A 12457-nucleotide genomic window follows, 5' to 3' on the forward strand; every position below is an offset into this window, starting at 1 on the left:
AGGATTTAGGGAAAGAAATGAATTACCAGAGAACCAGTCTTCCAAGTGTAAGAGTGTTTAGAAAGCACAGATATCTGAGCAAGCGCCATGAAGGTTTCTAGGAACTGGCTATCAGAAGTTGTTTTCAGATGCTCTGCTGACTAGTTATACGAACTCTAACAGAATGACCTTCTTGGAGCTAAGGAAGTATGTAGATGATCACTTCTCTTGATTCAGAAGCAACCATTCTCTCTCCCTTCCTCCCCTTCCTCTTTCCCAATGAACTGGGACCTTGCCTGGGTTTGTTTTTAGAGTAGTAATTATTTTAGCATGCTTATGACTTATCCTATTCTAATCAGCTACAGTTTTTTCATCATATCTCCATTCACTAGAAGTACTCTTGCCTGGAAAATCCCGTGGACGGAGGAGCCTGGTGGGCTGCAGTCCATAGGGTCACGAAGAGTCGGACATGACTGAGTGACTTCACTTTTCACTTTCATGCATTGGAGAAGGAACTGGCAACCCATTCCAGTGTTCTTGCCTGGAGAACCCCAGGGACGGGGAGCCTGGTGGGCTACCATCTATGGGGTCGCACAGAGTCGGACATGACTGAAGCGACTTAGCAGCAGCAGCAACACCGTTATATAGAGCTATTGAACAATCAGCAACTATTTATCAAGCCAGTTTTATAATTAAGTGTTGAGTGTCTCATGTAATTTATCGAATACTGTACTGAGAGTGAAGAATAGAATGGCTGTCTGGGTGCAGGGTGACTGTAAGTGTACTGGTTGTTTACGCTTGTGTTCGCATGGCTGGAAGCTGAGGCCCATGACTGCTGCCCAGCATCACGACAGAGTCCTGCACCACGTATGAGTAGCCAAGAAAAGATCAGTCAATTTTCTACTGAGTGTGTATCACTTTTATACCATCAGAAAGTCAGAAAGTCGTGAGTCAAACCATTGTATGTCAAGGACAATCTGTATACTTATTGACTGCTCATTGTATACCAAAAAAAGATCCTGTCCTCATGAGCCTTATATATGTCAGGTGTTGGTGAGGGTCATGAAGAAAAGTAAAACAAGGGGAGGAGGTGGAGGATGGAGCGGGGATACTGTTCTAGGCGGGTTGTTCAGGGAAACCCGTAGGTCACCTAGAGTGACACGTGAGCAGCGCTGAAGGAAGTGAGGGAGGGGCCGCGCGGGTATCTGGGGAGAAGGAACACCAAAGGAAGAGGTCCTTGGCACACACAAGCAAGCATGCAGGATGCCAGTGAGGCTGGGGCAGTGAGTGGAGAGGAGAGTGGCAGGAGATGAAGCCAGAGCCCAGACTCTTAGGGTTTCAGCAGCTAAGGTAGCTGTCTGGGTTTTGTTCTAAGTGAGCTGGGAAGCTGTTGAAGAATTAGGAACAGGGAATGATCTTTCTGAAGGGTCACAGGCTGCTGTGTAGAGCTAAGACTATAGGAAGAAACAGGAGGCTGCTGCAGCAGGGAAGACATGGCGGTCACCCGCCCCGGGCGTCAGCTGTGGAGTTGTTGACAAGTGATGGGTTCTGGGTGCCATGGCTTGACTGTCCCTGCCCCCATACAGGCACAGTCCATGTGGAGGCCAAAACTTAGCACATTTCTGTGGTGAGGCTCTGGAGAACCAGGCCTGCTCCCATGCTGCTGATGGGAATGAGAACCGGTACGACCCTTCTGAAGGGGGGACTCGGCAGCATCAAACAAAACGACATGTGTGCTGGTTTTCTGAACCAACAGCCCTTCTAGGAATTTAGCATGAAGATACACCTCCAAAATACAGAAATACATGTGCACAAGGTGATTTATTGCAGTATCGTTTGTAATTGCAAAATATTAGAAACAACCTAAATACCATACTGGATGAATAAAGAATAAACTATGGTATATCTGATAGACAGAGTGCCTGAAGAACTGTGGACGGAGGTTCGTGACATTGTACAGGAGGCAGGGATCAAGACCATCCCCGAGAAAAAGAAATGCAAAAAGGCAAAATGGTTGTCTGATGAGGCCTTACAAATAGCTGAGAAAAGAAGAGAAGTTAAAGGCAAAGGAGAAAAGGAAAGATAAACCCATCTGAATGCAGAGTTCCAAAGAATAGCAAGGAGAGATAAGAAGGCCTTCCTCAGCAATCAATGCAAAGAAATAGAGGAAAACAATAGAATGGGAAAGACTAGAGATCTCTTCAAGAAAATTAGAGATACCAAGGGAATTTTTCATGCAAAGATGAGCACAATAAAGGACAGAAATGGTATGGACCTAACAGAAGCAGATGATATTAAGAAGAGAATATACAGAAGAACTGTAAAAAAAAGATCTTCATGACCTAGATAACCACGATGGTGTGATCATTCACCTAGAGCCAGACATCCTGGAATGTGAAGTTAAGTGGTCCTTAGGAAGCATCACTACAAACAAAGCTAGTGGAGGTGATGGAATTCCAGTTGAGCTATTTCAAATCCTAAAAGATGATGCTGTGAAAGTGCTGAACTCAATATGCCAGCAAATCTGGAAATTCAGCAGTGGCCACAGGACTGGAAAAGGTCAGTTTTCACTCCAATCCCAAAGAAAGGCAATGCCAAAGAATGCTCAAACTACCGCACAATTGCACTCATCTCAGATGCTAGCAAAATAATGCTCAAAATTCTCCAAGCCAGGCTTCAACAGTACATGAACCATGAATTCCAATGTTCAAGCTGGATTTAGAAAAGGAAAAGGAACCAGACCACCTGACCTGCCTCCTGAGAAATCTGTATGCAGGTCAAGAAACAACAGTTAGAACTGCACATGGAACAACAGACTGGTTCCAATAGGAAAAGGAGCACATCAAGGCTGTATATTGTCACCCTGCTTATTTAACTTCTATGCAGAGTACATCCTGAGAAACGCTGGGCTGGAAGAAGCACAAGCTGGAAGCAAGACTGCCAGGAGAAACATCAACAACCTCAGATATGCAGATGACACCACCCTTATGGCAGAAAGTGAAGAACTAAAGATTCTCTTGATGAAAGTGAAAGAGGAGAGTAAAAAAGTTGGCTTAAAGCTCAACATTCAGAAAACCAAGATCATGGCATCTGGTCTCATCACTTCATGGCAAATAGATAGGGAAACAATGAAAACAGTGAGAGACTTTATTTTCTTGGCTCCAAAATCACTGCAGATGGTGACTGTAGCCATGAAATTAAAAGATGAATGCTCCTTGGAAGAAAAGCTCTGACCAACCTAGACAGCATATTGAAAAGCAGAGACATTACTTTACCAACAAAGGTCCACCTAGTCAAAGCTATGGTTTTTACAGTAGTCATATATGGATGTGAGAGTTGGAAAACAAAGAAAGCTGAGTGCCGAAGAATTGATGTTTTTGGTGGTGTTGGACAAGACTCTTGAGAGTCCCTTGGACTGCAAGGAAATCCAACCAGTCCATCCTAAAGGAAATCAGTCCTGAATATTCATTGGAAGGACTGATATTGAAGCTGAAACTCCAATACTTTGGCCACCTGATGTGAAGAACCAACTCATTGGAAAAGACCTGATCCTGGGAAAGATGGAAGGTGGGAGGAGGAGGGGACAACAGAGGATGAGATGGTTGGATGGCATCACCGACGTGATGGACGTGAGTTTGAGTAGGCTCCATGAACTGGCGATGGACAGGGAGGCCTGGCATGCTGCAGTCCATGGGGCCACAAAGAGCTGGACACGACTGAGTGACTGAACTGAACTGATGGTATATCCACACAGTGGGAAACTGTGCAGCTACAAAAATAATAACAACAATGAGGAAGAGTTCCGTGAAATGACCTGGAGAGCTTGCCAGGATATGTTGTCAAGTCGAAAAAAGCAAAGTGCAGAAGAGAGTCTCTTGCATGTTGCCTTTCAGGTGAGGAAGAGGAGGGCATAAGAATATAACGTGTCTTCTCACTTCCGCAAGAAGACATACAGGAAGGATGAATCCAAAAACTAATATTTAACTGATCATCTGCACAGATGGGTGGAAAAGGGTGAGGATGGGACATGGGGTTGAAGTGACATTTCTCTGACTGTTGCTTTTTGTGCAGTTTTGACTTTTAAAACTACATGGGTGTTTTCCATACTCAAAAGATAAACAAATATATAAAGCAAGGATGTGGGTAAAACCCCAAATGGAATCCAAACAGTAACAAATAAACCTAACTGTGTTGCAAATGAATAACACTGAGGAGATGAGGAAGAAAATAATCTAAGTATCTTTGAAAAGCAGTATTTTGATAACAAGAACTGTAAACAAATAATGCACAGTAGTTGGTAATTTTTTTTTGTCACAGGGTAGTGAGCTAGAACTAGCAATTCTGAAGCCATTTTATAAGATGGAACAAGTGCCCTGGTGGTCCAGTGACGGGGCCTCCACGCCTCCACTCGAGGGGCACAGGTTCAGTCCCTGGTTGAGAAACTAAAATCCCAAAAGCCTTGCGGTGTAGCCAAAAAATAACTGTTGTTCAGAAAATTGAATTATTTCCCCCTAAATAGGGATTTATGGTATTACTGAACTCCCTAAACATGATGCGTAATATTTGTACATGTACACTTAATGGGGATAAGGTCCATAACTTTTGTTAGCCCCCAAAACATCTGTGGTCTACCAGTTGCCAAAATTTGCACATCCTTACTATCTTCATGTTCCCTGGGAGGTGCTAGTGAGCCTCCCTGGTGGGTCAGTGATAAAGAATCTGCCTGCCAATGCAGGAGACGTGGGTTCAGTGCCTGGATCAGGAAGATCCCCTGGAAGAGGGCATGGCAACCCGCTCCCGTATTCTTGCCTGGAGAATCCCATGGGCAGAGGAGCCCGGCAGGCCATGGTCCATGGGGTCGGAAAAGGGTCGGAACAACTTAGTGACTAAACAACATCAACTATATTCTGCGAGCATGCATGCTAAGTTGCTTCAGTCGTGCCAACTCTTTGCAACCCTATGGACCATAGCCCGCCAGGTTCCCCTGTCCATGGGATTCTCCAGGCAAGAATACGGGAGTAGGTTGTCATGCCCTCCTCCAGGGGACCTTCCCGGCCCAGGTATGGAACCTGCGTCTCTTATGTCTCCTGCAGTTGCCAGGTGGGTTCTTTACCACTAGTGCCACCAGGGAAGGCCACGTTCATTCTACTCCCCATTATATAGATGGGAAAACTGAGGCTTGCCTGTAAGTGGTAGGTCGGGGTGATCCAGGAAGACTTAAAAGAAAGGAAAGGATGTGAGGAACAATTGAGACTCACTCAGGATGGGAAAACCCCACCATTTTCATGAGGAAGGGAGCAGAGTCACGTGAGCAGAAGCTGGTGTAGCAATCATTTCGAGACTTCTCTAGGAGAGCAACTCTTGGCGACAGCTAGATCCAGCTGAAAATGGAAGGTGTTGTGCTGTTTGCAAATAACTTACCCAGGTCTGACTGGCTTTATGCTTTTATGTTAGTCAGCACTAAGGAAAAACGAGAACGGTCATGCAGGTGTCAGCTGAGGGATGTGAGGTCTTACCTGCATTATCATAAAAAGCCAACTGCTTTTCCCCTTTTCTTTCTGGAAACCCACCATTTCTTAATGTTCCTACTTTCAGAATCATCATCTAAAGATTCTGTCTGTTGAGCAGGAACACACATTGGCGCTTCTGAAGCCGGGGTTCTCAAGGGGACGTGGAAACCAGACTGAAAGGAACCTCAGTGTGTCTCAGGCCTCCTGCCTGGTTTTCAGTCAGCTGTCCCATGATTTCTTCTGGCCCTGGGCTTGGGCACCAAATTGGCCTGTCCTTGATGTCTAATCTATCAAAACGTGCCGAGGCGATCCTCTGTCAGCAAGCTGTTGGCTCCTCCAATGACACTGAACAGCCTGGTCCCTGAGATGACAGTTCCTTATATTTTACCGTGGTTTTGACAAGTCACTGAGTATGTGACTGTTTCTGTCAGAAACTTACTGTTCATGTTCTGTGTCTACACAGCATTATCTGGCTGTTACTCCCCATTGGTAACTACTGTAATACGGTACTGTTACTTTGGGGTCCTGACTTTGCCTGCCATTCTGATTCTGTGAGGGATAGTCTGGAAAGTCCCCTACAGTAACAGACAACTTCAGTCCTATTACACACGAAATAATGAAATTCCCTGTGCTTACTTCTTACTGTTGCTTCAGTTGGATTCAGAATTCAATCCTGGCCAGTGTAGTTTACTTCAAAGCAGATAGAATTCATTCACCCTCCCTCCTCAAGAGGGGAGTCCCAAAATAGTGGGAAAAATGTAACATTATTCTCTTTTGTTTTCCAAAAAAGAAATGTGTTTGAGATTTGAAAGTTTCAGTAGATCATGCAGTAAGAGCAGGACTTTAATAAAATTGAGCACAGCGCTCGTGAGAAAAACTAGACAGAGCTGATACGAGGAAAGACGCTACTTCAGTGCAGCCCCAGGGCTCATGCTTCCTGGATCCACCCCTCTAGTTTTGAGTTGCATGTGTGGGGCTCTCGATGAGCCATGTCCGTAGTCAGACTGACAAATGAGACCCCCCTGCACTTTCACTCCAGTAGGCCCCACAAGCCTGGTGTTAAGGAGTGAGTACATGATTGCAGCCAGAAGGCCTAGTTTTGTGTCCTGACTCTGGTTCTTGTCGTCTATATAGTCAGGCAGGTCATCACTTCTCAGTCCTCTCTTCTGGTAACCCCTGCCTTGTGAGCCCGTAAGCACATGAGCAGTCACCACGCACGTTAATTGTCCATGATTAGTTTTACTGCAACAAGCTTCAAAAAGACAGTCTTCGTGCACGCTATTCCAGGGTGGCGCTCAGGAGCGCTGCCTGTAGGGTCAGGCTGCAGTGCAGGACCAGTGGCTGGCACAGCGCCTGTGATACTCGCTGTGGACTGATGGCTTGTCTTTTTAACTTCTCTGATTTACAGCAGGGTCTTGCTTTCAGGTGTACAGCAGCGTGATTTAGTTACATATATACACATACCTGTTCTTTTTCAGATGCTTTTCCCATGTAGGTTATTACAGAATATTGAGTAGAGTTCCCTGTGCTGCACAGTGGGTCCTTGTTGACTATCTCTAACAGTGTATATATGTTAATCCCAACCTCCTAACTTATCCGTCCCCCCACCTTCCCCTTTGGTCCCCATAAGTTTGTTTTTGAAGTCTGAGTCTCTGTTTTATGTATAAGTTCATTTGTGCCCGTTTTTTAGGCTCCACCTGTAAGTGATAACATATGATAATTGTCTTTTTCTGTCCGAGTTAACTTAGTGTGATAACCTCTAGGTCTATCCATGTTGCTGCAAAACAGCATTAGTTCATCCTTTTTTATCCACATCTTCTTTATCCATTCCTCTGCTGATGGACATTTAAGTTGCTTCAATGTCTTGGCTGTTACAAATAGTGCTGCAGTGAGCATTAAGACGCGTGTATCTTTTTGAATTATGGTTTTTTGGGAATACGTGCCCAGGAATGGGATATATGCCCAGGAGTGGGATTGCTGGATCGTATGGTAGTTCTATTTTTAGTTTTTTTTTAAGGAAACTCCACACTGTTCTCCATTGTGGCTGTACCAATATATGTCCTCCCTTTTCCATAACTAGTGAGAGCACTGTGGCCTAGAACAGCTGAACAGTGTCAGGATGGCTGAGGTACTAATCATGGTCCCACACCTCGGGAAGCTCTGCTCGTGTCTAATGGCTTGCCTGCCGTGCTCCTGGATCACATCCCTGATCCTGGGGATAAAGAGGTGACAGAAATCACCTCTCCACTTTGTGGGAGGGACAGAGGGGCAGAGGCTGGAAAAGGAACCTGCTGCACAGACTTGGTCAGAATCAGAAATGGCATAGACTACTCTTCCTTTGAAGTCTCTGACTCGGTGCTTTCTTTTGGCCAATACCTCACATTCATTGCAGTGACCTCTCCACCATCCCTGTATAGGCTTTCTCCTCTGGCCTGAAGAAGAGAGACAGGATGCTTAAATACACACTGGCTGAGGGAGATGGACACTCAGCTGAGCTTGGTGCTGTGGTTGTGAATTTGCTTTTTTGTCTCCTTGGTCACTGTTCCCTGTCTTTCTAGGGCTACAGCATGAAGGAATTTTCCGGGTGTCAGGATCCCAGGTGGAAGTGAATGACATCAAAAACGCCTTTGAGAGAGGTGAGGAAACAGCCTTAAAGATAAGGCCAGACATTTTCCAGTCCCCTGGGGTAGTGGCTCCACCCTTTCTTCCCTGAGAGGTACCCAGAGTCAACAAGCCAGCGTACCTCCCTCTTCAGCCCAGCCCCTTCCCTCTGTAGACATCCTCCCCACCCACCCTCCCAGATGTGCAGGGAGACGCCAGGGACGTCCCAGTTCCCCCCTTCCCAGCCCCTCTCTTCCCGCCTCTCTCCTGCGGACAGTCCACCCAAACCCAAGAAGCTAACCGTGATATCTGGGCAGTTTGCGGCTCTACCTGGAACCTTGGTGGCAGAGCAGAAACGCCTGTTCACGTAGCCCATTTATTATCTTGTGGGCTCTTAAGGTAGTGGGCAAGCTTTGGCAATTTCCATGCCTGTAATGGAATATATAGTTTCAATTTGAGGTTGGTCCTACCATTAAATCTAATTACGTCTGATAGGAAATTTTCCATGGGGAGTGCCAGCATGATCGGTCTCTTGCAAGGAGGTGTGCTTAGTTGCAGGCTGAGAAGGAGGAGAGCTAGTCGGAGGGGCTGGCCTCCCTGGCCTCGTCTCCCTCCCCTCGGGGCTCAGTCCCGGCCTGGCCCGCTTTCATGATGCTTAGGAGAGAGCCGGTTGCCTTGTCCCTTCCCTGGCCCATAGGGAACGTCCCTGAGCTAGTCTGGCACACGCAGATTCACGTTAATGGTCGCCTGCGCCCCTGCTCTGACCCCAGGGCCCCTGAGCCTGAGCAGCCTTTGCTTTTTCTAGTTCCTGGTTGCCCTGCTCAAGGCCACCATGCTGAGCGGAGAGCTGAGGGACTTCAGTGAAAGCTTGAAGAGGGCACTGCTTCCCTACCAGCTCTGCTTCATCCTGCGTGTTTTTACCCCTCTCACTCTCTCTCCTTTTGGGGGGTTTCTCACCCTCAGGAGAGGACCCCCTGGCTGGGGACCAGAATGACCATGACATGGACTCCATAGCAGGCGTCCTGAAGCTGTACTTCCGGGGGCTGGAACACCCGCTCTTCCCCAAGGACATCTTCCACGACCTGATGGCCTGCGTCAGTAAGTACCCCGACCACAAGCTCACTTCTGGGCCAGAGCACCTTGTAGCAACAGGGAAATTTCCAGGGTTACAGTAATTCTTTTCTTTTCCCTCTCTGAACTTTCTCTTCCTTGTTGTAAGGGAGGAAAAAGTGACTTTTCAGGAAGGATCTTTACCGCAAGTCAGAACTCCTGGTTTTTCTTTCTGATTCACTTTAAACTGCTTTATTTTGCTGGGCTTTATCTCTCTTAATATGTTCATATAGAAAATACAGTCCTTCTCAGCCATTAGAAGCTTGTACACTAGTACTTGTGCTTTTCATGATAGAAAGGGAGAATACACGTGTTACAAATATTTCCTGCTTGTTGCTTTAAGTATGACATGACTTATCTGTAAGATGTGTTAATATGTATTCTTCTAGGAATTCAAGCCCTCTGCACATTTAAAAGTAGTGATATGATATTTTCTCAGAGAGAGAGAGTCTCTACGTTTCTTTACATAAAACAGATATCTTAGAATTTCTCTGCCTCTTACTCTAAAATTTGGGGCTTGAAAAGCTGCTCCTGGCCATTTATTATACTGGAACACCCTTTCATTTGTTGTCCATGGAAACCTGGATTAATATTAGGTCATTCTGAGAGCAGATTCCATTGAGATCCAGAGGCTGGAGGAGGCAGTTCCTTTGAAATGAAGAAAATCTCTCCCCCCAAATCAGTGAAGGTCTTCATCCCCACCCCCAACGCTCCCACCCCTAGTTTCCAGTTTCGTTTAGCACATCCCCTGAGAGCGCAGGAAGCCAGCTCCTTGTTTGGTTGACTTACCCGCTGTTTTTGGGAGTCCTAGTGGACCTGAGTTCTGTGGGTGACTGAGTAGAGGCACCCCTCACGTCTTCACGTCTCCTTCCAGGACGGGGCCTGGGTGCAACATCCTAAGAGAATGGGTGTTGCCAGGATAGTACAGGGTACCTTGGCTGCACAGTCCTCCCCTTGAGGTGTGCTCCTGATACAGTATCTCCCACTTGGAAGATACTCACGGAAAGGCTCTCATAGGAAATGAAGTATCCACATGGCACACACGAATGCGGGAAAGCGGGCCCTGGAGAGGTCCGGGCCTTGGGCCATACCTGGAGTCAGGAAAGCTCTCTGGTTTCCCCCAGTATCACGGCTTACACGGGGGCCTGCCAGTTCTTGCCTCTGGCCACCTTCTGCCATCCCTGCTGCAGATAAGAGAGTGGGGAAGAGAAGCCAGACTTGTCCAGGGGCTGAGGGGTGCATGCATGGAGGGGGCAGGACGGGACCTGGACAGAGCGCCCCCCCACCCCCACGCAGGCCCTCCAAGGCTGGGGGACAGTCACAGCCGTTTCTGGGCAGCTCTTTGTTTTGGTGTTGTAATAAGGGGGTGGCGGATATGGGGAACTTGCCCAACCCTTCTGTGCCCAGGGAGCATACATCTTCAGTCCTGCCCCAGTGAAGGGTCTAGAGCCCACCGCCAAAGCCCCGCCGCAGGGAGCCCCTCGCACTGGCCCAGTTCTGTGTGGGCTGGAACCAGCCACTCTCTGTTGTACCTACTGCGAGTCAGGGCCTTCTGACCACTAGTCCCTGGGATCCCAGTGGAGGGTAACACGTGGCTTTCTTCTTTCAGCAATGGACAACCTGCAGGAGCGAGCTCTGCACATCCGGAAGGTCCTCCTGGTCCTCCCCAAAACCACTCTGATTATCATGAGATACCTCTTTGCCTTCCTCAATCAGTGAGTAGACTTCCCTGGGAGCAGCTGATCGGCCTTGGCTTTGGCCAGTGAACGTTCATGTGGGGACCTATGTTGATCCCTCCAGACCAACAAATACTTATTGAACACGTGCTGGGCGTGGTTTTAAGATGTAAAAATACATTGTGAAATAGAGACAAAAGCCTAGATATCATTTGGCTCATGTTCTAGCAGAGGACACAGACAATAATAGACACATGAGGTAGTGATAAGTGCTTAGAAGAAGAATAAAGAAATGCAAGTGGAGGGTCAGGGCAGGGGTGACGGAGGAGAACCAGCACAGAGGGGTCATCAGCAAAGTCCTCTCTGGGGAGACGGTGTATGAGCAGCAGCCTCAGTGAAGGGAAGGAAGGAGCAAGGGTCAAGGTCATCAGGCTCACGAAAGTCATGGCAACACTGGGTTTGAATTTGAAGAAGCCGTTGGAAAGTTTTAAGCAGAAGAGTGTTGTGATCTGCTTTTCTAATTTATCTTTAAAAGCTGCTTTGTGGAGAAGTTACTGTGCAGTGAAGTGAAGTTACTCAGACCCGTGAGGGAGGGGTGGAGGGTGGGGGAAGGGTCAGGTTTGGGATCTATTTGGAGCAGCCCCTGTACAGGACCTGCTGATGGGTAGGGTGTAGAAAGAGGAAAGAGAAATTCTGGATTTTTGTCATGAGCAGCAGTGGAGTTGGGGAAGACAATACGTGGATATGCTTGTGTGGATGTGTTAACTTGAGGCACCTACTGGCCCTCTGTGTAGAGAGTCTAAGTAGGCAGCTGCCTCCTCCAGGAACCTCTGTCTTTACCCATTGCTTTCACCACAGTACCTCCAGCAGCTAGGCCGGAACGTATAAGTGAGCAACTTGAGGGCCAGATAAGGCCCATAGGTGTGTTCTTTTTAAATCCACTGTGTCTTGAAAGCATTGGAGCATTCAAATATTGGGAGATTTTACACTTTAAAAAAATCTGGGTTTCTGGCTTCTCTTGAGAAAATCATTAGATCTGGCAGTACTGGATCTGACAGCCATGTGGCTGCAGTGTCCTGTGGAGTAAGGGCTGCTGCCCGGATGTAGTCCAGGGACCCCAGGTCACCAGTCCCATTTTTCCCCGATGCCCTCCAGTGCAGAGGCTGAATTCAGTTGAAATTATCATCTCTCTGGCTTTATGCCTTTTCATATAGTGGGGAAACATTTCTATAGGTCTTTAAATCTATTTTTTTTTTTAAAAGGTGTGGGGGGTATAAAACTTAGACTAAGGCTGTTTTAGCTGTTATTTCTTTGTGAAAATGAAGAATCTTCCTAGTGGGTTAGTCTCTGCTTCAGTGGAGTACACGTTCACAGGCCATCTCAGGAGCCTCAGCCTGCCCGCAGAGGCACCGGGGTCAGGGGCCGCCGCCCAGCCTCCACCCTGTTGCGGCCCGAAGCCTGTGTCTGCACCATTCACTGGCCGAGCCCTGACTCGGCGCCACCACTGCCTTTAGTTGAGAACCCCTCATGACTCACGCAGGGTTTCACAGGCTGCCTATTTCAGGCAGACAGAAACCCTGG

At 47.4% G+C, this 12457-nt stretch overlaps 1 protein-coding gene across 7 annotated transcripts in view; it reads left to right on the forward strand.

The window, feature by feature from the left end:
* The window catches only part of SRGAP2 (SLIT-ROBO Rho GTPase activating protein 2), a 253851-nt gene that overhangs the window by 216625 nt on the left and 24769 nt on the right, over positions 1-12457 (forward strand). For all 7 annotated transcript variants that reach the window (XM_061382035.1, XM_061382037.1, XM_061382032.1 and 4 more), the window contains exons 15-17: positions 8048-8125; positions 9054-9188; positions 10810-10915. In XM_061382035.1, the coding sequence (XP_061238019.1) occupies positions 8048-8125; positions 9054-9188; positions 10810-10915 (319 nt within the window). The remainder of the gene's footprint in view (positions 1-8047; positions 8126-9053; positions 9189-10809; positions 10916-12457) is intronic.

The sequence above is a fragment of the Bos javanicus genome, chromosome 16 (assembly GCF_032452875.1).
Source record: "Bos javanicus breed banteng chromosome 16, ARS-OSU_banteng_1.0, whole genome shotgun sequence".
Lineage (NCBI taxonomy): Eukaryota > Metazoa > Chordata > Mammalia > Artiodactyla > Bovidae > Bos > Bos javanicus.